We start from the raw sequence: 27237 nt of genomic DNA on the forward strand, positions 1-27237 counted from the left end.
TATCAATCAATTCATTATTTTCAGTTTCAGTCCTAGTTATTGTTTACTTGAACAATTTTCAGTTCAATCTTTCAGTTTTAGGAACATCACATTTTAATTTAAATCTCTAGTCAAGATCAACAGTTGGGTGTTAAAAAAACAAGAAACATCCATATCACAGTTCAAATTAAGAATCATAGCATATATAATCATGTCAAACTCAGTTTCATCAGTGGCGAGGCGTGGAATTCTCCATCGGTCATCGCAGTTGGTCCCCCCCCCCCACTCGAGTGGCTCCAAGTGGCCTCTTCTGGGAAATGTTAGAAATACTAGCAAATTGTTGACTTTTGAAACTTGGAGTACCTGAAAATTTTCCTCTGAACTCGAAGACAGAGATCTGAGAAGAATTCTCTCCAATTTCACCTCTTGTATAATTTTCAGTGAATCGTCACTACCAACTAGGATAGACCAACAATGGATAAAGGGGAAAACGCGAAAACGACCGAAAACATTCTCACCTAAAATTAAAAATAAGCTAGAAATTTGAGAAAATGTGATTATCCAATTGCAAACTTTTGGCAACTGTTGATTCTATTAAATCATTCACTACGAAGAGATAGCAGACCTCGTGTGTCTCCAGCGTTATTGTCCTATCACCAGCTGTCTCATATCTTTGAATAGTAGACTTGAGATGCGCGAGAACACTAGCGTCAGGTGATCAATTTTCATAACGGCAAGGAAAGTTGTGTGAGTGCGCCACACCAGATCTGAAACCTCTGACACCAGACCTGAGCCAGCCAGGTCACACGATATTATTAAACTCATACTGTATTTAATACAATGGGCCGGTTTCCGAGCTCGGGATTTCAGACTTCAAACAGCTGGAGTCAGAAAATTGGCTTTCCGAAACTGAGCAGTCCACTGCGTAGTCGCAGTCCACGTTTAAATAACATTTCGAAAAACTAGAAAATAGAACAAAAAATAAAATAAAGACAAAATAGTGTAAAGTTACAGCTATTTTTAATTATTTAGGAATGTCTCATTTCGTCAAGGAGAAACGTTTCCAATTATAGGAATGAGAAAATGAAGATTTATTTTGCTGCAACTATTTACTGCGACTACGCCCCGTTTTGGAGAGCCAATTTTCTGAATCCAGCTGTTTGAAGTGTAGATAGAACTCATCTGGCCCTAAATATGGAAGACCAAATGCCAGTTGCACAAAATCCGGTTAAATTTTAACAAAAATTAATTTCACAAGAAAGATGTATTTTAAATGATGGCTTCTCTGATTGGTTCTCTTGGAATTAATCACGGTTAAAATTTAACCGGCTTTTGGGCAACCGGCATAGTTTGATTTGAAACTAACCTGGCAGTTGACGGCAGAGGGTCGCCTTCTCTCTCTCCCTCTTTCTCCCCCACTCCCTCTTCAATCGACCTCATCCTTTTCGTCCTCCCTCTTCTCACTCCGTTCCTTTTCCTTTTGCGTCGTTTACTAGCCTCGGCCTTATCCCGAAGACGCAGCCGCTGAGATCGCTGAGACTTGTGCCTCACTCTCTTCTCCAACTCCAGTCTAGGCCTCTTCTCGACGCATCCCCCCTCTTTCTCCCCATTTTCATCCGTATCTTTGGCTAATTTCCGTGTTATCTTCTTTTGCACCACACTTTCCTCCTTCTCTTCCTCATCCTCCTTCTCTTTCTCTTCTTCCTTCTCCTTCTCGACCGCCACACCCACTTCCTTCCCCTTCCCCTTCTGTTTCCTGTCCGTTATATCTTTCAACGATTTCCTTTCCGCCGTCACTCTCTTCTCCTCTCTCTTTCCAACCACATTCTCCTTCATCTCACTCTCCTCCTTCCTCTCTTCTGTGCCCACCTTTCGGGTCGATCTCCTACTAGTTACAACCAGCACAGCTTCTTCTTTTCTAGTCTCCTTCTCCTCCTCCACCTTCCTAGCCACCTCCTCCACCTTCTCTTCCACTCCCTCCTCTTTGACACCCTCATTCACACACTCCCTATCTTCTTTTCCCCTACGTTTTCTCTCCTTTGTTACATTATCCTTGTTTACTTTCAGCTCACCTCTGTCAACATCCAAATCTCTTCGTTTCTTACCCTTCATTACACTGTCTATCATCACATTGTCTGTTTTCAGTGCTTCATCTTTGTTCACTTCCTTATCTCTACGTTGTTCTTTGCTACTTACCACATCACCATCCTTGTTTGTTATTAGTTCATCTTTGTTAACCTCCAACTCTTTCTTATCTCTACGTTGTTTTTTGCTATTTATCACATCACTATCCTTGTTTTTCATGATTTCATCTTTGTTCAACTCTAGCTTTTTCTTATCTCTACGTTGTTTTTTGCTATTTATCACATTACTATCCTTGTTTGTTATCATTTCATCTTTGTTAAGAACCAAATCTTCCTTATCTCTGCGTTTTCTGTTATTTATCACATTGATTGCTTCTTGTTTAACAACATTATCGGAAGCTACTCCACGTTTTCTAACCCCCAACTACCTTTATTAGATTTCATTTTGCCACTGTCAATGAAAGCTGAATCTTCAAGGTTTTTCTCATCGATAGATATCAGCTGTTCATTGGTTGGTTCTTCATTATCTCCAAGTTTTTTGTCAGTCACATTAGCTGTTACCAGTAACTGTTCATCTTTGTTAAAATCATTTTTTTCTTCATCAGTAAGTATCTTATCTTTTATCAAATTACTATCCTTGATTGTTATCAAGCTTGCTTGTTGCTCATCTGTGTTAACATCTAATTCTTCTTTATTTCTAAGTTTTCTCTCCTTAAGCTGGCTAACAAGTGCCTTAATATCGGACATTGTATCACAAGTGGTAGAACTAGTATTTAAAGTAGAGTTGGAGCTCTTTTTGTTGTTAATCCTCTGTCGAGCCGACTCTCGTTTGGGAGAAAGAGAGACGGGAGAGAGAGCGGGTGTCTCATCGAACTGCATACACGCCACCATCTTGGTCTGGTCTTCCAGCTGGGGAGGACCCAGTGTCCCCTCTTCTTCTCTTATCACTGAAAATGAAAAAAAAAATCAATTTTGATCATTCCAATTCACATGTTACAATAACTGAAAGCAATAAAATCACCAAAAAATCATAAAACTTATCTATATAATACGAAAGAATTAACTAACAGATAATTAATTAAATAACAGGTTATTACTTTTGGGCTTTGTTGTTTTGAAGGATATTTATATATTTTTGTTTTGTAAAATTGTATTGACAATAAAGAAGTTTCAAATCAAAATCAAATCAAATCAATCAATCAAAGAGTATAGGGAGGTCCACGTTATAATGGCAGTGGAGAAAGATAGGAGTTGCAGATACTCTGTCTTGTCAATGCCTTCTATAGATGGTAGCTGATGCAGGTTTATTGCTGTGATATTAACTGGTCATTCTCGTTGAAAATATTTAATTATATTTTATGAAACAAGAAAATATATTTTTAAATAATTTCATAAAGAATTTTCCTAATTAAGAAGAAATATTTAGTTAATTATTCTACATTGTTAAAAGACGATCTGGCAACAGAGAAAAGTGAGAAAGATATGGTGCAATCCGCTTTGTTGAATGATAGACAAGGATAGCAATACCATTGTTAGTTAAACACTGCCATTATAACGTGGACCTCCCTATAGGTTTGTGTTTGTTCGTTTGTTCGCATCAAAACATGTCAACTTGTGGATTGCATACCGGAAAAACGGAAATGATCTAGATCTCCAAATTTTGCACATAGATTCTAAAAATATCAATCTCGTGCACCTCGAATCCCAAATTTCATTTTTCATTCTAGATTTTTCAGAATTAATGTTCAAATTTCATTCATGGGACATAGAACTATAGAGAGCAACTCTTCGAAACAGATTGTTAAAATTGGTAATTATTGATCTTGATGATCAAAATATGATTAATTATGTTAAACATGAATGAACAGTTAATGTTACATCGGATATAGTGGAATCAGCTATATCTGATGTACCATCATAGCCACCTCTAATACAAGGCCGCGGCATACGATATTGCATCGTCGCAGTGTAGGCCTAGAATCTAATACAATAATTGGTGAAAAAGATTTTAAAAAAATACCAGCTGATCTTTTTCACCAATCATGTATTAGATTCTAGGCCTACACTGCGACGATGCAATATCGTATGCCGCGGCCTTGTATTAGAGGTGGCTATGGTACTATCTACTTTAAAAGGCAGTGGCAAAGCAGAGAATCGGCAACACTTCAGATCAATCATTTCTACCGATTTTATAACGTGAATTTCACTATAGCATAGCTTGATAAAATAGAATAGAACTTAATTCGTCATTCTATGTTACAAAAAACATCCTTAATAGTAAATGAATTATATCTACATGAAAATAACAAACAAGCAATCTTATTAACAAAATACACGCCTTACCTTGCTCTACCTTCTTCTTCTTTTTCTTCTTGACTGGAAACCCGGTTCTGTTAATCGCTTTGCGCCGTTTAACCTTCGGTTTGGCCGCCGGCACATCAACAACCGGTTTACAAGTTGTGACAACCAGATCGGAGGGCAACAGTTTAGTCACATGCACTCGCACATCTCTAATCAGTTTCCGTTTTTTCGACTTATCCTCATCAGAAACCAATAAACAATCTAAAAGTTTCGGTTTCTCCGACTTTTCAACATCTACCTCATCAGGAATTGATGAAGAAACACTTTTCACATCTACCTGGGAGATTTTCCCGTCTTCAGACGGATTTGCGCGCTTCGTTCTAAGGTTGCGAAACACGGACGCGTCCGCGTCACTTGTACAACTCTGGTCCTGACCTTTCACACGGTCCGTGAGTTTACTCTTCTCATCCAGACCACCTTTCACACGTTCCGGCACTTTATTCCTGTCATCCAGACTACCTTTTACACGTTCCGTGATCTTATCCTTTTCACGTTCAGTCACTTTACTCCTGTCATCCAGACCACTTTTCACACGTTCCGGCACTTTATTCCTCTCATCCAGACCTTTCAAACGTTCCGTGAGTTTATTGATCACTTGACAGACGGACGTCTTGATAGGCGGCGGAGTGATTTTCGGCAAACTGACCAACTGGTCGATTTTGGTTGCGATTTTCGGCAGGCTGACCAAGTCGTCGATTTTTGTCGACGGCTCAAAAACGCCGGCTGGCGGTGGTTTGTGGGCTGCGCGGCTCTTGCTACATTTTGGAGCTTCGTCGGGGATCGGTGTGATCAGCGGTTGGTCCGTCGATTCACTGCTAACGTCCACACTGCACCTATCAAATCAAAACAAATTGTTTCAAAAAATGTACAAATTTGCAAGAATCAATAAATCTAGGCCTACTATAGTGTGATACACGTTTAATGAAAAGCTTGAAGCCTAGTTTTCTTTAGTGGAGTTAGGGCCGTTTGCACAGTATGGATTGCTAAACTCGATTAATTAAGTTAATCTGAAAGTTTAAACTTGAATCGGTTTTCTCAGTGCATTTACTAATCCAGTTCAAGTTAAACTAGTTTAGCGTTAAATTGGTAATAGAATGTCATCGTTTATAATATCAGGAAGGCTGATTTTCAGTCAGTTTAAGTTAAACTAGTTTAGCGTTAAGTTGGTAATAGAATGTCATCGTTTATAATATCAGGAAGGCTGATTTTTACAGGAAATTTGTTATTTGTTTACAAACCATCAGTAAATTGAGGTTATGTAGCTACTACTATTTTAGTATTTTCTTGTTCTTGTTAAAAATCCACAAAGCTGTAAGCTGTAAATTGCAATTTCTATCAAGTGGTTTATTCAATCAAAATACTAAATTGGCAGTTGCTGTACTCAAGCAAAACCGTTAAAAAATGCTCTATCCCAGAAATTGTAATTATTTGTTTTTTGCCCAATTTTTCTCAGTTTAAAAATTTCTTCGCAGTCATCTTTATCAATCGCATTGAAAACTTCTATCAATTCCTCCATTTCAATTATTTTTACATTCAAAAAATCTGGTGTGGCGCACTCACACAACTTTCCTTGCCTTTATCAAAATTAATCACCTGACGCTAGTGTTCATGCGCTTCTCAAGTCAAATATCTGAGCCAGCTGGTGACAGGTCAATAACGCTGGAGACATACGAGGTCTGCTATCTCTTCATAGTGAATCATCTAATAGAATAAATAGTTTGCAATTGGATAATCACATTTTCTCGAATTTCGAGATTATTTTCAATTTTAGGTGGAAATGTTACTGAACATTAATTGTAGAGATTTTCATGCTCAATCTTTTCCACTCGAATTTTTTTGTTTAAATTGTATCTGAAGCCTGATAATTGAGAATCTAAAATCAAACTTTGAATAGATGGGGCGGAGCTCCTGAAATTTCTACAGATATGGGACTTGGGGCAGTTGATAGAGCTTATCAATGACTATTCTAGGTATAAATTTAATCAAAATCGTTGGAGCCGTTTTCGAGAAAATCGAGAGAAACCCTGTTTTTGACAACATTTTCTTCATTTCAGCCGCCATCTTGAATTGCATTTGATCGAAATTGTTCGTGTCGGATCCTTATATTGTAAGAACCTCAAGTTCCAAATTACAAGTCATTCCGTTAATTGGGAGATGAGATATCGTGTACACAGACGCACATACACTCACTCATACACACACACACACACACACACACACACACACATACAGACCAATACCCAAAAACCACTTTTTTGGACTCAGGGGACCTTGAAACGTATAGAAATTTAGAAATTGGGGTACCTTAATTTTTTCGGAAAGCAATACTTTCCTTACCTATGGTAATAGGGCAAGGAAAGTAATAATGATTCACTATAACCTAAATAAATAATAATATTATCGTCTACAGAAGCATTAAAAACAACTATCGGAAAATAATTTACTATCAGCTGTTTCCCCATCAAATCTTTACAGATTTCAAGTTAATCCAAATTATTTGGTTTAAACCTCCTGCTTTGGAGGTTTAAACTTTCCCAGAGTTTAAACTCAATACAGAGTTTAAACTGATACTGTGCAAACGGAATTTCAGTTTAAACCAAAACAAATCCAGATTTGGTTTAAGCTTTAGCTCAAACTTACACTGTGCAAACGGCCGGCCTTTAGTGGTAAAGTTCCCTGGGAAAGTACCAACCATCTTGTGAACTCTCCCAATGAAAACGTTCATGGTAGAGTAGTCGTAATTTTTTGTTTTGTATTTTTTTGTAAAACCAACGGTTTCTGAGTTATGTAAGAAACAAAATTGTAAATGGTCGCCCTTTTGTATTATAAATTTGAGAAATTATCATAACTTTTTTGTATTTTTCTCTAGTTGTTATAAATAATGATTGTGCAAAGTTTAAATGTGTCCACACTGAACAAATGTTCGACAAACATGTTTGTTGAAAAAGTTTGGGCAAATTTTATTATGTTTGACAAACAATGTTTGCCCGTGGCCAGTGTGGACGCGTCACCAAACAAAATATTTGTAAGTGGGAAGAACAGGTTTTATGTTTTACAGCTGTGAACACTGAAAATGTTTGGAAAAACAGTAATTTTTTGTTTGACAAACAATGATTGTCCCAACTTTTTAAAATGTTTGTCCCTGAGCTCCTCAACAAACATGTTTGCCGAACATTATTTGTTCAGTGTGGACACGGCTTAACCTTTATTTAAAAAATAATAATAAGTGGAAAAAGCAAAATGGCCGCTTTGTGAGTAACTGAAGACTTCCGGACAATTTAAATATGATATTTAGATATGTTTTTTACCCAGGAACAATGCCCTAGAGTATTGGTAGGGAGTTTCTAAACACTCTGTATAATACTATAAAATAACAGAACCTGGTTCGTAGCTCCATTAGCCACATCTTCAGCTGTTTGATTACAACTACTGTCTACACAAGAGAAAATAGCAGAGGAGAAAGTGGATAGATGAGTAGGTAGTTAGAGAGGTTTGGCATTCAGGTAGAGGAGTGAGTAGCTGGAGAGGCTAGCTCTCCCTGTGTTTTAGTTCAAAGTCATTTTGAGTAGCGAGGCAAGGTATCCCATAATGATGGAAAGAACTATTTGTACTTCAAAGAGATTATATCATAAACCTTTTATTCTTTTTCCAAATTGAAATAAAAAATTATTTTCAAACTAATATACGTTGACGCGCAATCATAAAACGAACATTCCTGTCACATTTTATAAAAATCTATTACCGCATTTCGCCGTAAACGGAACAAACATACATACAAACTCGAAATGAAATTCATAAACATCGACATGAATCTTATACCTCACTTCGCTCGGTCAGAAACTGGAGATAGCCTTATTTTCAAATAATCACCGGTTCTAGACTTTAAACAGCTGGAGTCGGAAAATTGGCTTTCCGAAACGGGGCGTAGTCGCAGTTTTTATGATAATCTTCATTTTCTCATTTCTATGATTGGAAAAGTTTTTCCTTGACGAAATGGAATATCCCAAATAATTCAAAATAGCTGAAATTATACACTATTTTCTCTTCATTTAATTTTGTGTTCAATTATAACCGTAATTGAATACTTGATAAAATATAAATCCCTTTTTCCTCGCACTTTAAATTAAATTGTAAATATTACCATTCAAGGCCCACTGCAAATAGATATGTCACATATCACACCAATATTGAATGTTTAAGGAAACAGTTGATCTATATAGGCACTACAATAATAAACCTTATTCCCGACCATTTCATTTCCTCATAGACTCTAAGATTATTAGAAGAATAAAACTAGAAATAAAAACCTGGACATACCGGTAACTTTTTCTTCTATATCGACGTATGAATCTCGATATTTCTACTCAAACTACTGTTTGTAAGGCCATTTCTTTTAGATGTTGAAAGTGGGCTCGCTTACAAATTTTGCACATTTTTTCTCTCTTTTTTTCCTACTATCTTCTCCAATACTTCCCTTTTTCTTCTCCTCTTCACCCCTTCATTCCTTACTTTGATACCCTCTACCTGCCTATTACATGGGAAACGATAGTTGGCTAGGTATTTTCCTCCTTTCTTTCTTTTCAGCACACCCCACCATGAAGCCTGTCTTTGTATTTTATTAGAAATTATTTTTGATTGTGATTTTTTGTGTTTTGATTTCTTTTATTCATATTGTATTGTGTTGATTGGAATAAAAATTGATTGATTGAATTCTAGTTATTCAAAATTCAATTTGAACGTGGAATGTGACTACGCCCCGTTTCGGAAAGACAATTTTCCGACTCCAGCTGTTTAAAGTCTAGAACTTGTCTGAATCCCGAGCTCGGAAACCGGCCCTAAATAGAAGAACGTTTACAATACCAACCTAGTGATGGCGCCACGTTTCGTCACTCGAGACGAACTGCGTTTAGGTGTTGCATTGGCATTGGCATTGGCACTACCACACTCGACCGCACTCGAGCTACGAGCCGACACTCGCTTAGTCGCTGCACTAGTCACCGGAGCAGTTACCAGCGGAGGAGCAGTTACCCGGCAACTGGCTCGCTTGCCGGCTGGAGCAGTTACTGCGGTAACCGTTACCACCTTGGCGGCAGCAGCAGTCACGGTGCAGCTTTGACTCAAACTTCTGGAACTCACTCTCTTGTTGGTCGGCTGCGATGACGAGTTGGCAACACTGGAGCTGACTCGTTTGTTTGTCGCCTGCGTTGATGACGAGTTGGAAACACTGTTTGCGCCACTTTTCACCTAAAACATACAAAAATATCCAATAATTATCGCGATAAATTGGCAACACTGAAATTGCTTACTGTTAAGTTGAAAGTCGTCTGTCTTGTCAATGCCTTCTATAAACGGTAGCAGATACAGGTTTGAAAGAAAAAGACTAAGAAATTGTCAAAAAACGACTGATTTCATCAATATGAATAATTACCACAATATCAACTTCTCAACTACACAAAAAAAAGAAAAAAAAGATACAGGTTTATCGATGTAATATAAACTTTCAAAAAAGTTTTCTAAAATTCATAATGAATTTTCATGATTGAGTTGATTGAGTTAATTGATTATTAATTCTACATTGTTAAAAGACGATCTGGCAACAGAGCAAAACGAGTAAGAGATAGCGCTTTCCGCTTTGTTGAATAGAAAAGGATAGCAATACCATTGATAATCAAACACTGTCATTATAACGTGGACCTCACTATAGAAACATCATTCTTGCCCTGCAAACGGGCCCTTCCCGTCCATGTGACGTAAAATACTGTTACAAGTAATTTTAAATGTTACATAACATGATAAATTAATTAATTTATTTATTTATTCTTATGGCTTTTATCAGCAGAGAGATCCTTTCGGATGTTCTGCCTTGCCGTATTACCCAATGTCATTTCCTATCAACACTCAAGTTTATAGGTTATGTCTTGGGTTGTCTTCATGTTTTCTCATTAAAAATTTTCAACTTTCACTTCCTAAGTTTCTATTTTATAAATTTTAAAATCAAGAAAACAATTTTCAAACACAAAATCTCATTTAAAAAGCAAAAACTATAAAAATGTTGATGATAATATTGAACTGAAAATTTCACATTAGAATTTTTTCCATGGCAACCAAAAAATGAATGAATAATGAATTACTTGAACAGTGGTAGCTGTGTCAGAGTCGGGACGATGTCGTTTCTTGGGCGTTGCAATGACTGACGCACCGCCATATTTGTTGATACACGCCTCGATCGCCTCATCAATTGAATCCGTCCCAAGATTCTCACTCTTCTCCACCATCTAACACAATAAATTAGGAATTTATTTTATTACAAAAAAGCACAGAACGGGAGAGTAAAAAAACTAAGGACACCTTCTACTATTGCTCTTCTAAATTCAAAGTAAAAAAGTCCAAAATAGGTTGGTTTAGTCCAAAATTTCACTTCAAATAATTCAAATTTTATCTCATTAGTGAAAAAGTATAGATATGCGACAAAGTAATTTATTTATTTATTCATATTCAGTCCAAAATAGGTTGGTTTAGTCCAAAATTTCACTTCAAATAATTCAAATTTTATCTCATTAGTGAAAAAGTATAGATATGCGACAAAGTAATTTATTTATTTATTCATATACAAATACAATCCATGTAAAAACAACAGGCATTTGCCCAAACTGCTTCAAACCTTAATTTGGAATACTTAAGTTACTTTACGTAACTGAAATGATAACTTAATTCGCACACAATTTTGAGCCCAAAAAAAAATTATCTACTACAATTTTCATGCCAAAATAGGGTTATGATTTCATTTTTCTAAAACTTAGTCCATTTTCACACAAAAATAAAAACTCTATACTATAATAAAGGAAAGAACTGGCTTTACATATACGGGATAGGAAAATAATGTTTGACGCATCATCATGTCTGAACTATTCAACTGATTAACTTGAAATTTTGCATATAGATTCTTAATTAACCGAGGATGGTTATGGGCCTATTTTCAATTCTTCAAAATTTCATTATGTCAAGTTTTAAAATAAACCCTTGCGGAGCACGGGTACCTGCTAGTATATAAAGAGTGTTGAAGGTACAGAGCTGGTTTTGGTCGTGTTTGAAAGGAAGACAACATAATAATTATCAAACGAAAATCCCAATTAAATGCTGTTATCACCCCAAAGACTTCTGATACTGCAAATATTGACAACAGGGTAAACAGCTAGATGGAAATTCGATGAGTGCTACCATACAAAAATTATTTGTCAGCACAGGAAATGATTTTTGTATAGTAGTGCTCATCGAATTTCCATCTAGCTGTTTACCCTGTTGTCAATATTTGCAGTATCTGAAGTCTTCAGGGTGATTTACAACATTTAATTGGGATTTTCGTTTAATAAGTATTTGCTTATATTATAATTCGAAACTATATTTCTACTTAGCCTACAGGCAATTTGGGAACAGTGTGAAGATGGAGAGAGATAGAGTTATCAGCTTTGTCTACTGACTGAGAAGGTTAGCAAACCAAATAGATAACTGGAGGGGCTCAAATTCAACTGTTCCATCATTGTAGCCTACATCTTTAAATCAATATTACATGAAAAAGATGAATTAAATACATCCCAAGTAAACTCAGATATTCATGGTTACAACCATCGGGGAAGAAATAACATTTCAGTTAAGATACTTAGACTGAGGCCCGGTTGCACAAAAGCCGGTTAAATTTTAACCATGATTGATTTCAGGAGAACCAATCAGAGAAGGCCTTTTTAATGAGATGGCTTCTTTTAATCACGATTAAAATTTAACCAGATTTTGTGCAACGGGCAGTAAGGGTTTTTAAACCTAAACAATATAGTTCAATGATGCTCTTCAGAGAACTGTCAATATTATCAGTGAGACATTCTTTTCTATTCAAAGCATTGCTGGATTTAGCTGAAAATAATTTCGATATTCAACAGATGAGAGAAAGAATAAACCTCAGGAATTCACAGGACATTAACCTCCCAAAACCAAGATTAGAACATTCCAGACGACACTTCAAATACATAGCTATAAAAATATTCAATTCACTTCCAGTAACAACAAGGAAAATAACGTCACGTCAGTTATTTAGAAAAAAAATCAAGAAATTCATTTTACAACTAGACAACCCGAATGATTTTTTTACTAAATTAATATAGGTCTAAATTTAGTATAATTTACACATTACACGACATGAACACTGCAACAATCAAAGATCATTGAACTCACAAATCCCGTCCGGTATGCGTAAACAGTAAGACAGTATCAAATTTCAATCACTGTATCTTTCTTCAAAACGCATTCATTTATGGTATAATTACATCAGCACTTTGAAAAAAAACGAAACGTTAACTATGAATAAAATTGAACTAAATATGAAAAAAAAACAGCAACCACTCCGTACATAGTTTTAAGTTTTGTGTAAGTGTGTGTGTGTGTGTGTGTGTGTGTGTGTGTGTGTGTGTGTGTGTGTGTGTTGTGTGTGTGTGTGTGTGTGTGTGGTGTGTGTGTGTGTGGTGTGTGTGGTGTGTGTGTGTGTGTGTGTGTGTGTGTGTGTGTGTGTTTGTGTGTGTGTGTGTGTTTGTGCGCATGTGTGAATGTGTGTGCGTATGAATGTGTGCGCATATGTGAATGTGTGTGCGTATGAATGTGTGCAAGAATGATTATAAATATTGACATATTGATTTATTTCAATATAATACCATATTCAATTATTATGTTCTTCATGATATAATATTTAAATTTGTATATAAATATTTTATTATATATATTCAAGTGTCCCCACACAGGGTAGCCTATAGGGAACACATATTAGAAATTAGGAAACAATATTGTATTTGATTTTTGGAATGCATTTGATTGTATAATTATTTTTTTTGAATAAAGAATTTTGAATAAAGAACTTTTTTTTTTTTTTGAGAAAACACCTACTTACAGATGACAAAGGTTTTTTGCTAAACTTTCAGCTGACTTTCAAACCTTGGTATTGTTTAGGAGAGACAATTCAAGACAAATCTATTTTCTTTCGTTAGATGGCTTTCTGTAGGGTAAGTCATATTGAACTTTCCGGTTTTGGAAGGGCGTTGCACGATGAAGTGATGGAGCAGAAGGGTGGGGATGGTGGCATTGGACGCGCCATGACATGCAGTTTTAGTGTGAGCAATGGCTTGGTCGGGACAACATCGTGCGTTCATAGTTGAAGAGTTTATTCAAAATAGCGGCTCCGTGATCACAACACAGCGTGCGACTTGATCATCTTCTTCAAAAAAAAGGGACCCCAACACCAAACTCTGCAATAGCGCACCACACTGTCACATGAGGGTTGTGGAGTGGTTGTTCGTGTAGGTTTCCTGGGTTATTCTTAGCCCATTATCTAAAATTCTGTTTGTTAACAGTTCCGGTGAGGTGTAGCCTAAATGTGCCTTATCACTGAAGATCAAAACAGCAGTGCGTGGGATCTGCTGAATGTCGCGGCATGAATTTGTTTGTGTGTCTAATTCTCTAACTGTTAATTCTTGCACTACCTGAATATTGTATGGGTGAAATTTAAGGTCTCTTATGCAGTATTCTGCGGACACTACCGAAAGATAATCCTAGTGGAGCGACATGTTTCCGAACAGAACGGTGAGGGGATTGTTGAATTAAAGCCCAAACTCTATCCACGTTTTCCACTGACGTTGACGTCCTAATTCGGCCTTGTGGTCTTGTTTTTGATGCTGATTATGTTGCTCTAAAATTTGATACCCAATTTCTGATTGTTTGTCCAGTGGGAATGGGATCACGTCGACCAATAGCAAAATGTAAATGGAACGCACACTGTGTTGTGATCACGGAGCCGCCATTTTTAATAAACTCTTCAAATACGAATGCACGATGTTGTCCCGACCAAGCCATTGCTCACACTAAAACTGCATGTCATGGCGCGTCTAATGACACCATCCCCACCCTTCTGCTCCTTCCCTTCTTCATGCAACGCCCTTCCAAAACCGGAAAGTTCAAATGTAGACGAATTCATGTTAGAGAACAAAAAATTATTATGAATTTTAAAATTATATGAATAATTGTAAGATGAAATATTAATAGTTTATTATTTGATCACTGGAACTTTCTGTTATTGTATTGTAAGTTAAAATATTAATAGTTTATTATTTATTCACTGGAACTTTCTGTTATTGTATTGATTTATCGGTGATGTTTTTCAACTGCGTATGACATTGTTATGCTGGACTTTTGTTGAAAATTTTATAGTATTTTCAAAGTTTGGAATTTTCTAATTAATTGTGATTTAATTTAGTTTAGAAGTATTTTTTTAATTAAAAAATGATTTTTGTGAGTTTTCAATTGTAAATTGAGTGTGTAATTGATGAATGTTAAGTGGCACATAACCGAGCTACATATTTGGACTGTTGTATAAATTAGAATTGGAACCGTTTTGGGCTTTATAAGCCTGTGGTACTTTTCTGTAAGTTGTGTAATTCTGAATGATTAAATAGATAAATGAATATAAATAATGTATTATTAAACCAACTTCAATCAGTCAAATAGAGTGATAGTTACATGTTGAGCAGGTGGTGTGATGTGTGTGTCTACTGCAATATCTGAGTCAGGACTGGATGATTCCAAATGTGGCGTTGTACTGCTCGACATGTGGTAGTGGCGCTTCTTCAGTGGCAACCGTTGCTCATTGTTGGCCGGCTCCAGTTTGTCGCTGCGACTTTTGGGCGTTTCAACAGCTGCCTTCTTTGGCCGCCGTTTAACTGTTGCTACAACACCAGCTGACAACAATTGTTGTTGCTGTTGTACTGGCACCTCTGCTGCCACCACCACCTCATTGCTTTGCTCCCTGTCCTTTCGCTTTTTGCTTTTGGAAGACTTGCTGGACACAGGAGGCACAGAAGTTTTTGATGTGTCAGCTTCACTGGTGGTAGCAGAAACTGGCTTCACATCTGGCTTGGGTGACTTTGTCTGACACAACTTTGAGGTGGTAGCAGAACCTGGTTTCACATCTGACTTTGTGTGACACAACTTTGAGGTGGTAGCAGAACCTGGCTTCACATCCGACTTTGTGTGACACAACTTTGTGGTGGTAGCAGAACCTGGTTTCACATCCGACTTTGTGTGACACAACTTTGTGGTGCTAGCAGAAACTGGTTTCACATCCGACTTTGAGTGACACAATTTTGTGGTGCTAGCAGAAACTGGTTTCACATCTGACTTTGTGTGACACAACTTTGAGGTGGTAGCAGAAACTGGTTTCACATCTGACTTTGTGTGACACAACTTTGAGGTGGTAGCAGAACCCAGTTTCACATCTGACTTTGTGTGACACAACTTTGTGGAAACAGCAGAAACTGGTTTCACATCCGACTTTGTGGTGGTAGCAGAAACTGGTTTCACAGGTGGCTTTATGTGACACAGCTTCTCAAACACCACAACCAGTTGATCGAGATCAACTAGGAACCTGGGGTCTGTTTTCAAAGCATCCACTTGCACACTCTTCCTAGCCTTTTTCCGTTTCTTATGCCTGTGACTTCTGATAGCAATTGACTTTGGGAGAGCGACAATTCTCTTTCTTTCTCCATTCTTGAGAGATGCATTCTTGACTGTACTTGTGTGGTGATGGTGGTGGTGATGATGGTGCAGCTTGGACTTGTGCTTGAGCCGGCCATTAATGGCAGCCACAACTGGCGGCAGCTCTTTGATGGTGTCCTCCACAGCGGCAATGTCCAGCCGCTTGCTCACCTGTTTCAAACATACATAAATGAATTTTCAATTTCTTGTAAACTAATGCAATACAATTAAAACAATAGTTGGAGTTTGATAATGATGATGAATAACATATTTTTCATCTCAGGTGTTTTAATACTTCTCCAGAGTGTATAAATATAACCATAGAGAAAAGATAGCATAGGAAGATATCCCATGGCAAAGGACATTTATGTTACAAATTTCACTGTTAATTCAAGCCGATAGTCCTTGTAGTTATTTTTTGTGAAGATATGTGCCACTGGTAGTCTCTCATACTATGTCGTTCACACACTCTCACCCCAACAAAACAGTAATATTAGACAGTAATAGAAACACTTAATTTTAATAATAAAAAGTTTTCAACAATAAAGGGTACTACAAGTTTTCATATAGTTTTTATTAATTCGAAAGTAATAATGGATCAGATTGAGAAAAATGGAAAAATTGGCTTGAAAGTTGGAACATAAACAGCCAATACCATGGGATATCCTCTTGTGCTTTCTTTTCTCTATGGTATAAGATATGTTGGATAATGCTCACATGAGGGATAGCTTCACTTCATCAGCATCTCACCTGGGTTGGCAATCTAAGTACATCAAGTTTCTGTTCAAGAAAGTCCAGTGTATAAAGTTACATATATTTAATTCTAAAATTATCGAAACATTCTGAATAATACCAGCATACTGTCATTTGAAAGCAAAAACCTAACCCCTAAAGCCCTTCACACACTCATCGATTTTTGTTTGTACAATATTTTCTCATCCTTAAGAATTTCATCAGATTAAAAAGAGCTTGAAAAACATAATCTGTTTAATCTAATAGAATTTATAAGGTCAGCAAGATATCGTACAAACAAAAATCTTCAATCTTCAATCTTCAAGTTTATTCATTCATCTCTTGTACAACATAGAAAATCAAATTGACAATGTACATACAAAAATTATTACAAGAAATAGAATGTGGAGCTCACAAGACTTACGTCCGTTCGACGTAAATCAATGTGTATGTGGCTAGCCTAACCTTTCACTAACTTGACCTTCAATCTTAAACTAACTTCTCATATCAGACTGCAACAAAAACTTGATGAACTGAATGGCTCAACTTCCCATTATTTCAGTACCTAAGAGTGTTTAAATGATCTTCGTACTTCAAACTTCTACCCTATCATTATCACACTACTATGTTCAGACACACTTATATGGAATGCATTTAAAAAATACATTCAGCTACATTCTTTGTAGCTCTATCTTTCCGACACAACTTTTGGAAAATCAAAATATCTCATCCCTTAAATTCACAAGCTGACGTATAGCCAAACTGTAAATAATATGAACATAACCTAAAAGACAGAGAAACTTTAGAATTTGAAAGGTGAAAGGTTAGGTTTTTGCTTTTAAATGGCAAAATTCTTGTATTATTCGAATGTTTTGATTTTATAATTATTGTAAAGCAGAAACAGAAAGCTAGCATGTCAGAGCATGTTTGTTATATAGTTTGGCTATATACGTCACTATATGATTTTCGGGAATGCGATATTTTGTCTACCCCACTTTTGACCCAAGTGATAGCTTAACAGGACAACCATGGAGACAAATTAATAAATAAATAGTAGATTTATCAATTGAGTATTGCTTGCTCACCTGTTCACAGATCTCATTGAGCAGCAGTGTGCTACTGCTGTTTGACTCTGTCTGTTGATGATGATGGCGATGATGATGATGACGGTGATGATGGTGGTGATGACGATGCTTGTGATTTCTCTTCTGTGATGAACTGGGCAGGTTGGGCTCCAGAATGGGCGGCGACTTCTTCGGTCGGCCGGGGCCCCTGCGGTTGGCGCCATACAGCTGTGGTAGCTCATTGTCTAACTGTTGCTTCTTCTTGTAGAAAGGCGGCACCTATCAATTCCATAATCAAAGTCAAATATTGGCCCATATGAATGAACTAGAGCAAATGCTCATGAGCAAGAGCATGGAGCATAAGGTTTTGCCCATGAGCATTAGGTAGAAGCATAAGCATTTACTCATTTTTATATGAATAAGCTTCACCTCATACTCTTACCTTATGCTCCTTAACTCTGGAGCAAATGCTCACGTATTTCAAAAGGGTTTTTATCAGCTGATTCGCTTTTGTGGACTTACTTTGTTTTTATAGCTCACGTAAGAGCTAAATATGCAAGTAGGGAGACACCGCTTGTGTTTGCGTCGTCTGCTCTGTTTTCTATTTATGAATTGAGTTTTAGGTCAGTTGAGTTTGGAATTTTGAAATAATAGCGTGAAATAATGGTGATATATATCATGGTTGAATCTAAAAAGAGTAAAAGAGTTTTATAGTTCTTAACTATTGGTTGTGATCGTATCTGGTATAGTTTCCTCTTCCTCATACGAATTAGTTGAGCCATTTACTATGAGCAAAAGGTGATAAGCTGCTCTAGACTAGACTCACCTTTTTTGAAGCATTTGCTTCAAAAGTTGAGCAAATGCTCTAGTTTATTCATACAATTTTGAGCAAAAGCTTTTACTTTTGAGCAAATGCTCAAACTATTTTTTTGATGAGCATGAGCAAAAGGTTTTGCTCACGTTTATTCATAGAAAATGAAGCAAATGCTCAACTTTATTCATATCGCCCATTGTGTTTAAAACATTCCCTCCAGATTTCCCTGTCAATTGATCTATTGTTGTTAGACTAAAGATTTTACACTCAACACTAGTAGTTCTGTGAACAGTAGACCTCACGCAGTTATAATTCACAGCCTCCTCTAATACTGTCAATCAGAGTAGATTATGTCCTGTCCTGTCGGCAAGATATCGGTGTATAAACAACTAATGGCTGTTTGGGTTGTTGTACCGACAATGCTAATTATTGGTTGTAAACAGCTATGCTACTATCATTAAAAGCTTACCGAGTTGAAAGCAGAGAAAATTCGGGAGATAAGAAGCTACTTCGAGTTATCAATTGCATGCCTCATCGCTTGTATTAATAGTTTATAGACACCTGATTTTTTACCAAGTTACATTGAGTCATAGATTGCATGCAATTTATAATCCACTCGACAGCTGATTTATGATGAATAATTTATTCTAAAGACGGGTTTTACAGTTGTAAAATCTGACAAAGCATTTATTGGAACGGTTCCACTTGTTACTCGTTCCGCTACTACGTAGACATCATGTCGTCATTTTGTGCGTCTGCGCTGACCAGTGACGTCACAGTCGGTTCTACGACACTGCTCTAGTCAAGTTGGTTTTCTATCCTTTTATTCGTATTTTTTCGTCGGATTATTTGCCGTTGCAATTTTAATATTTGTACTATTCGATTTTTTGGAATTTATTTGGTCTTTAGGCATCTTACTTTCTACATATTTGCCACTTTTTCACCAAACGTTTGTAGACGTTTCACATACGTGGCTGACATTTCCACCTTCCCTTTTTGTTGCTAGCGCCTTTAGTTTGCTGCTTGTCTTTCAATGGAGGATAGTCGGGTGTGCATATCGCGCCCGGTCTAAACTTTTCATCTGAATTCATCGGACCTACGAAACGTTTTTAAAAGTGAGTTATTCTTCAAATTAATTCGTTTGTTCTATTCTTCAATTGTGATTCAATTATTCATCGATTGCTTCGCATATTTACTCTGATAAACCTTTTGATAAACTTTGTCAAAAATTGCAACCTCGTTTGGGCGTCCATTGCTATTTATCTGATCTACGGAACGTTTTTAAAGTGTGAATTACTTCTGCAAATTAATTCATTTATTCTATTCTTCAATTGTGATTCAATTATTCATCGATTGCTTCGCATATTACTCTGATAAACTTTGTCAAAAATTACAACCTCGTGTGGGCTTCAATTGCCATTCTTCTACAATTGGCTTCACCTCGTGAAACTCAAACTTTCAAGTTCATCATCTCTACCGTTTGGAAATCATTCTAAAAATTCCACAACTTGAAAGTCGGATTATTCATTTGGAATTCTACTTGCTCCTGTTCTCATTTCCACTGGGGGATTCGCCTGCTGTGGTGGACGTTTCCATTCTTGTCATCGCATGGCCAGATCACATCATCGCTTGCTGATGTCCTGTTCCTGTGGGTATTGCGGAGTCATTGCCTGTCTACCTGGCTGCATCTCCTCTTCAAAATTTTATTCAGGTTACGTAAATCGTTCTATTCAATTTTCATTTACGTATGTATCATAATTGTTTTATTAATGTCTATCTTGACATTCAATTCACTGAGGCCACCGACGCCTATTAATTCATTGGATTTGACAGCTACCCTTGGCTTCACAAGTGATTTTCTGAGGCCACTGACGCCTATTAATTGATCTATTAATGTCTATCTTGACATTCAATTCACTAAGGCCATTGACGCCTATTTATTGTTTTATTAATGTCTATCTTGACATTCAATTCACTGAGGCCACCGACGCCTATTTATTGTTTTATTAATGTCTATCTTGACATTCAATTCACTGAGGCCACCGACGCCTATTAATTGATTTATTAATGTCTATCTCGACATTCAATTCACTGAGGCCACCGACGCCTATTAATTGATTTATTAATGTCTATCTCGACATTCAATTCACTGAGGCCACCGACGCCTATTAATTCATTGTATTTAACAGCTACCCTTGGCTTTACAAGTGATTTTCTGAGGCCACTGACGCCTATATAATTGTATTCAATAGTAGCAACTATTCATTGGATTTGACAGCTACCCTTGGCTTTACAAGTGATTTTCTAAGGCCAGTGACGCCTATTAATTGTTTTGTCGATGTCTATCTTGACATTCAAATCACTGAAGGCCTATGCCGCATATTTTTATGTACTCTATTTGTTGAACACTATCTGCAGATCATTGTCATATTTTTATTAATAATAATATTATTATTATTCCTCTTATAAATCATTAAGATTGAACCTTACAGCAATAACTTTCATTATAGCACTCAATTTATATTCATTTCAGGTATCATTAATATTACCTTTTCGTTTATTGTCAGACTTCAATGGTCATTAATGTCATTGACCTAATTTCACTTAAATTTTGTATTTCTCTAACGTTTTATCATGTTGTAATTATCCCAAGATATTTTATTCAATCTACTTACAATTGTTTTGTATGTGGCCATCTGCCTATTATTATTTTATTGTTATTAAATCTCATCTTGTTGATTCATTTAGTCTTTTATTGGCGTACTTACCACACTTCAAGCTATCAGTATTTTTATGCACAGAATTCAAAGATTTATTTGTAGGTATTAGTACCAACTATCATTCACAGTCCACTGCCCTGACCTTGGATTCTGTCAACAGTAAAGCTGCGTTTACACCAAAGTTGATAACAAAATGTTAATAACTAATCCTTATAGATTCTATTAGATTGAACATAACTTATCATACATATGATGAACGTATGTGTTTGTCAAGTTCCGTTTAATCTAATAGAATTTATAAGGATTAAGTTATTAACTTTGGTGTAAACGCAGCTTTACTATAAAAATCGGACTTTAGAATTATTTGTCATGAATCAGCTGTCGAGTGGATTATAAATACTTCTATTCCTGACTAGTAAGAGCTATAATGCACAATCAAACTGAATGGATTGAGGATTATCATTACATTATTATTCAACATTTCAAATAGCATAAGCTTGGTGGAAATCTACTGGCATAAGTGAGAACTTGTACGCCAGTAGGAGTAGCGCCCCAATACTAAGAGAGGAAAAAAATGAATAAAGAATAAAAATAAAATAAATGCTGCACTCGAGGATTTCTAGTCATATGTGATTCTAATCATACGCATCCTTCAACAATATGTAAAAAAAAGTTATTTTGCAAGAGACCTTAAAAATGGAAGCTTTATTATTTTGATATCAAAATAATAGTCTTGGATTATCCAGTTTTTTTATTTTCAATGTAATATACTTCGTTATTATTTGTTGATTCATGAGATCGTTTGGGATACTATTTATTATTCTTGTAAATCTGCAAATCTGCATACAATATGAGATTAAAAAAATTTATTGAATACAAATTATGCATTCATTATACTTGGAGTTATATCATTTATATTTGAAGCCAGAGGGGGATTATTTTCATTAAATCATAGCCCACATAGAGAAGAAGAAATTGGTATTTGTTCAATGTGTAACAGCAGAGAAACAGAGGATATCTTTCATTTTATCGGTAGCTGCTCCATACTGTTAGAGATAAGGATGAAATGGCTGAAAAAAATCTGGTGTGGCGCACTCACACAACTTTCCTTGCTCATTGAACTGTAAGCCCCATTCTTAAAGAAGAATAATTTAGGGGAATAACATAATGACGATTGGCAGCAACATATTTGAAACTACGATCAGACTACTGTATATGTGTATATATAATTGTTTTCAGAATACTTTTCCTTTGTGTAAATTGTAAAATTCGATATTTTTTAAAATTCGTCAAAACAGCTGTTCTACAGATGAAATATCTCGACTATGTGTTCTTTTATTTATGAACTGCTCTACCTACCTACCTCATGCACGAGAAGGAGGTTACAAAGTCCATTTCTCAAGGATGGGGTGGACCCCCCATAAGTTTCCCAGAAAGGAGACTCATGCCAGTTGTTAGAGCTGATAAATAACTATATTAGGGTATGAATTTGAAAAAATCGGTCGAGTCATTTTTAAGAAAATCTTGAAAAACATGGTTTTTTAGTAATAATTATCCGCCATTTTTTTCAAGAATATTACGGAGCTCCTGCAATTTTCTCAGATATGAGACTCATGTCAGTTGATAGTGCTTATAAATAGCTATCAATGGTATAAATTTGAAGAAAATCGTAAGAGCCGTTTTCAAGAAAACCGTGAAAAACATGGTTTTTTAGTAATTATCCGCCATTTTTTCCGCCATCTTGAATTGAATTTTATTGAATTTCTTATTGTCGGGTCCTCATAATATAAGGAACTTAAGTTTAAAATTTCAAGTCAATCGGTTAATTAGGAATAGAGTTATCGTGTTCACAGACATACACACATACACACACACAGACCAACACCCAAAAATCATGTTTTTGGACTCAGGGTACCTTGAAACGAATAGAAAACTTGAAATTGAGGTACCTTGATTTTTTTTGGAAAGCAATACTTTCCTTACCTATGGCAATAGGGCAAGGAAAGTAAAAAGATTAATGGAAAGAGAAGCAGTGATAGATTACTTAAACGGTAAATGTTGGCAGAGTCTGGTCGGGTTTTTGAGAGAGGCTTGGGCTTATAGAAAAGAGTTCATAAGGGAATTTAATTTTTGATTCGTAAATAATAAAGTCGTTGATAGTTTGATAAGTGTCATTTCAAATTAGTTATTAACGTTTTTATTTGTCTTTGATCAATCCAGCCACATTGACGTCGATATTGAACTTGATTAGTGTCATAGTGAGAATGTGTGAGCATGGTGCTGCTGTCTGCAATAAATTTTTATTATATATACTGTAAATTATAGACCCGTCGGCTGACGGCTTCAGCCAAGCCCAAAGATTTTCTTTTTTACTTTGTCAACAGAGAACATATTATGTTATTTTGACTTCATTTTTCAAACGATGTGTTTTTGTGAATGAGTATCATTTTCTCTTTTTGTATTATCTGAATTGTGTTGATAAAGTTCTATTCTATACTTGGAATTATGTATTGCATAGTTGTTTACTCACCTTGAGCTGATGGTCTCTTTCCTTTCGCCACTTCTTCTTGTCACTGCTCTTCGACGGCCTGCCTGGTCCCCGCTTGCCTCTCTCTCCACCTTGCAGTTCGTTGCTTCTAGTGTACAGTTTCGCCTGCCAACCAATAAATTCTAAGTATCTATCCACTAGAGAAAAGATATCATAAGAAGATATCCAATAGTTCATGGCGTTTATGCTCCAATATGAACTCAAGACGATAATCCTAGTAGTTCTCTTTCATGAAGCTATGTGATGCTTTAAGTTCCTTTTACACAGATTCAGTTTAAACTAATTTTTATTATAAACTGTATTAAATCCATATCAAGTCTTGTAGGTTGTAATTTGGTTCATTTTTAGTTTAAGCCACCAGCTGATTAAATTCAGTTTAGGTTTTGACTGTGCAAACGGCCCATAGGCCCGCCGCAAAGTAGACCCACGCTAATCCACGAAAAGCAACCCACGCCGTGGAATGTTTTGTAAACCATTGCTACAGAATTATTCATAATCAATCAGCTGACAAGTGGATTATTAATTGCATGTATTACACAGATGTCTAGAGAAGCCTAGCAATGGTTTACAAAACATCCCACGGCGTGGGTTGCTTTTCGTGGATTAGCGCGGGCCATAGTCTCTCATACTTTGTTGTTCCTACACTCTCATCCAGCCAAATCAGCTAAAAATTTGAAACATAAACGATCTATGCCATGAGATACCAAAGTTATTAGACAGTTTACCAACATTGATGAGATACCATTTATGCCATCTTTTCTCTATGCTACAACTATTATATAATTGGATAGTATAGCCTATAGCCTATTTTAATATAATAGAATATAGTATAAAAATAACGCCCGATTTGAGAATCAATATGGCCAAAATCAATATTAGTGTCGAGACATCCATGTTATGACTCCACAATGTTATTACTGTAATGCTTTCCCCAGGCAGGATGACTCGCTCAAAATGTCACCAATAATCAGTCAGCTGTTCTATTGGAAGCAGTGAGAGGTCAATACGAATAAAAATAGTGAGTTCCAATTTATAATGACAGTGGAGAAAGATAGGAGAACAACATTGTCGATTTTCTGCCATGCCAATGTCTTCTCTAGAGAATAGCTGATACCGTAATATTGTAGTTCTTTTAGAATAGTATATTTTCAATTATACTGTATTGTATGTGTGCCATTTATTGTATATTGTGCCGAACGTAAATGCTTCTGAGGACCTAAGAAGCGGTTACAATAAAACTTATTCTATTCTATTTTATGAAATATTACCTTTTTTATTCTTGTTTAATAGTTATTTGTATATCTAGAGTGAAAAGTGCTGTTTTTTCTCCCTGAGGGAGAAAAAACATTTTTCACTCGTGATATACACAACATTTTTCCTCCACCTATATTTTTATAAAAACTGCAAATAAAATAATTTTTAAAAACGTACGTGACCAAACAATGTATTACAACATAATCTAAAAAGTAAACAGAAACAGCTGGCTTGTAATCACAGTTCTCCGCCGACAGCGCTATTTGTCGGAAAAAGTTGTTACAACAATGGCCGCCACAACTACTGCTATGATGAAGTTCCCGTTTCAAATTCGATTAGTTAATAAGGAATATTCGTTGGCTGGTATTTTGAATAGCATGGAATATAAAAAATATTTATACATTTTTTAGTATAGTGATATTAAGTTTGTAAACAATGAAGACATCGTGCGGTCGATAAAAGCTGGCAGAATAAGATGGATGAGGCATATGTTGAGAATGGGAGATGGAAGAGTGGTGAAATGTATATGGAAGGAGATAATATATAACAGAAGAAGAAAAGGTCGACCAAGAAATAGATGGACGGATGATGTGGAACGCGATCTAAGGACGCTTGGAGTTCGTAACTGGAGGAGGCAGGCCGAGGATCGAGACAGATGGAGAGGCTATGTGAGAGAGGCCAAGGGTTTTAAAGACCTGTAGAGCTGAGGAGTAAGTAAGTATATGAAGTTTGTAATAATTTTAGCATAGAAACATATATTTCATATGTTGATCAAATCTGGTTGAGGTATTGAATTTAGTTGGCTCAATGAATGACTACTCTATATGCTTCCTCATCTGAGCTTAGACCTTCTTACCTATTACAATGTAAGTTTTTAAAATAGAGATGCTTCCCATGTTACTTAAATGGAGTCACTTTTCCTCCCTAGGGAGTTTTTCTGTTTTTTACTACCGAGAGCGAAAAAGTGACACTTTAGTATTATGTTTCAGGGAGTAAAGTAAGTACTTTAGACAATAGGTGGAGGGAAAAATTATATTTCAGGTGACAAGAGAAAATATTTTCAAAGTTTTAATTTATACATTCTCATAATTGAGAATTTATATTTTTCAACTAGTTATACTTTTACATTGTTAGAAAACAATCTAGCAACAGGTTCCTTCTTGTCAAAAATAATCAATTGTATACTTTTCACCATGAAATATTTTTTCGAAGATATAACATGAAATTTCACAATATGAATATTTTGTAAATTAATATTCCTACATTGTTGAAAACAATCTGACAACGTTGTAGAGCTAGAGTGGGATAGCGCTATCTGCTTTGTTGAATTATATATAAATACAAAGATGGAAACTCTATTGTTAATCAAATACTGCCATTATAACGTGGACCTTACTATAGTTCTAATTGCAATGAGTTTGTAATCCGGACTATTATCTTTTAGAACAAGCATCAATGTTTAACGTTTGTTATAAAGATAATAGCAAGGATTGAGAACTCATTTAATGTTTGTTATAAAGATAATAGACTGGATTAGAAAATCATTGCAACTTGAACTATCAAGAGTTCCACGTTATAACTGCGGTATTTGATAAAAAAATAGTGTTGCTTCCTTGTCTGTAATTCAACAAAGCAAATATCAGATGTTTATATTTTCATTTATTTGATTTTCAATTTTGTTAGAATTATAGAGAAGCTAAAAACGATACACAAAATACTTTTAAAAAGTCTAAATTATTGTCTAAAATCTTGAAGAATTTGAGTCTAAACATCCAGGGCCCTAATATTATAGTAATTTCCTATACTAATATCCAGCAGATACAAATACAGTATTATTAGTTTGTATTTCCTCATGCAATAGGACCCACATGTTGCATGGCAACATCCATCATACTTACAATGTTGGCAATGGGCTCAGACGTAGTCTGCGCATGCGCAGGAGACCCATTCACCGACTGAATGCCAGAGTCAGGTGACACCTGACAGTATCCCCCTCCTCCACCTCCTCCTTCTTCTCCGCCACCCCCCTCCATCTCAACAACATCCGTACCTCCTGTCAATGAAACACAACAATTATTATTAATATCAATAATAATTCTGATAAATCTATCTCAAT

The 27237-nt window shown here is 36.0% G+C and overlaps 1 protein-coding gene across 1 annotated transcript in view; it reads right to left on the bottom strand.

Annotated features, from left to right (window-relative positions):
* The window catches only part of LOC111050219, a 112114-nt gene that overhangs the window by 49418 nt on the left and 35459 nt on the right, over window positions 1-27237 (bottom strand). The window contains 9 exon segments of the mRNA XM_039435273.1: window positions 1346-2462; window positions 2465-3010; window positions 4407-5257; window positions 9289-9668; window positions 10556-10699; window positions 14976-16160; window positions 17807-18064; window positions 23850-23972; window positions 27020-27174. Coding sequence (XP_039291207.1) covers window positions 1346-2462; window positions 2465-3010; window positions 4407-5257; window positions 9289-9668; window positions 10556-10699; window positions 14976-16160; window positions 17807-18064; window positions 23850-23972; window positions 27020-27174 — 4759 coding nt within the window.

The sequence above is a fragment of the Nilaparvata lugens genome, chromosome 9 (assembly GCF_014356525.2).
Source record: "Nilaparvata lugens isolate BPH chromosome 9, ASM1435652v1, whole genome shotgun sequence".
Taxonomy (NCBI): Eukaryota; Metazoa; Arthropoda; class Insecta; order Hemiptera; family Delphacidae; genus Nilaparvata; species Nilaparvata lugens.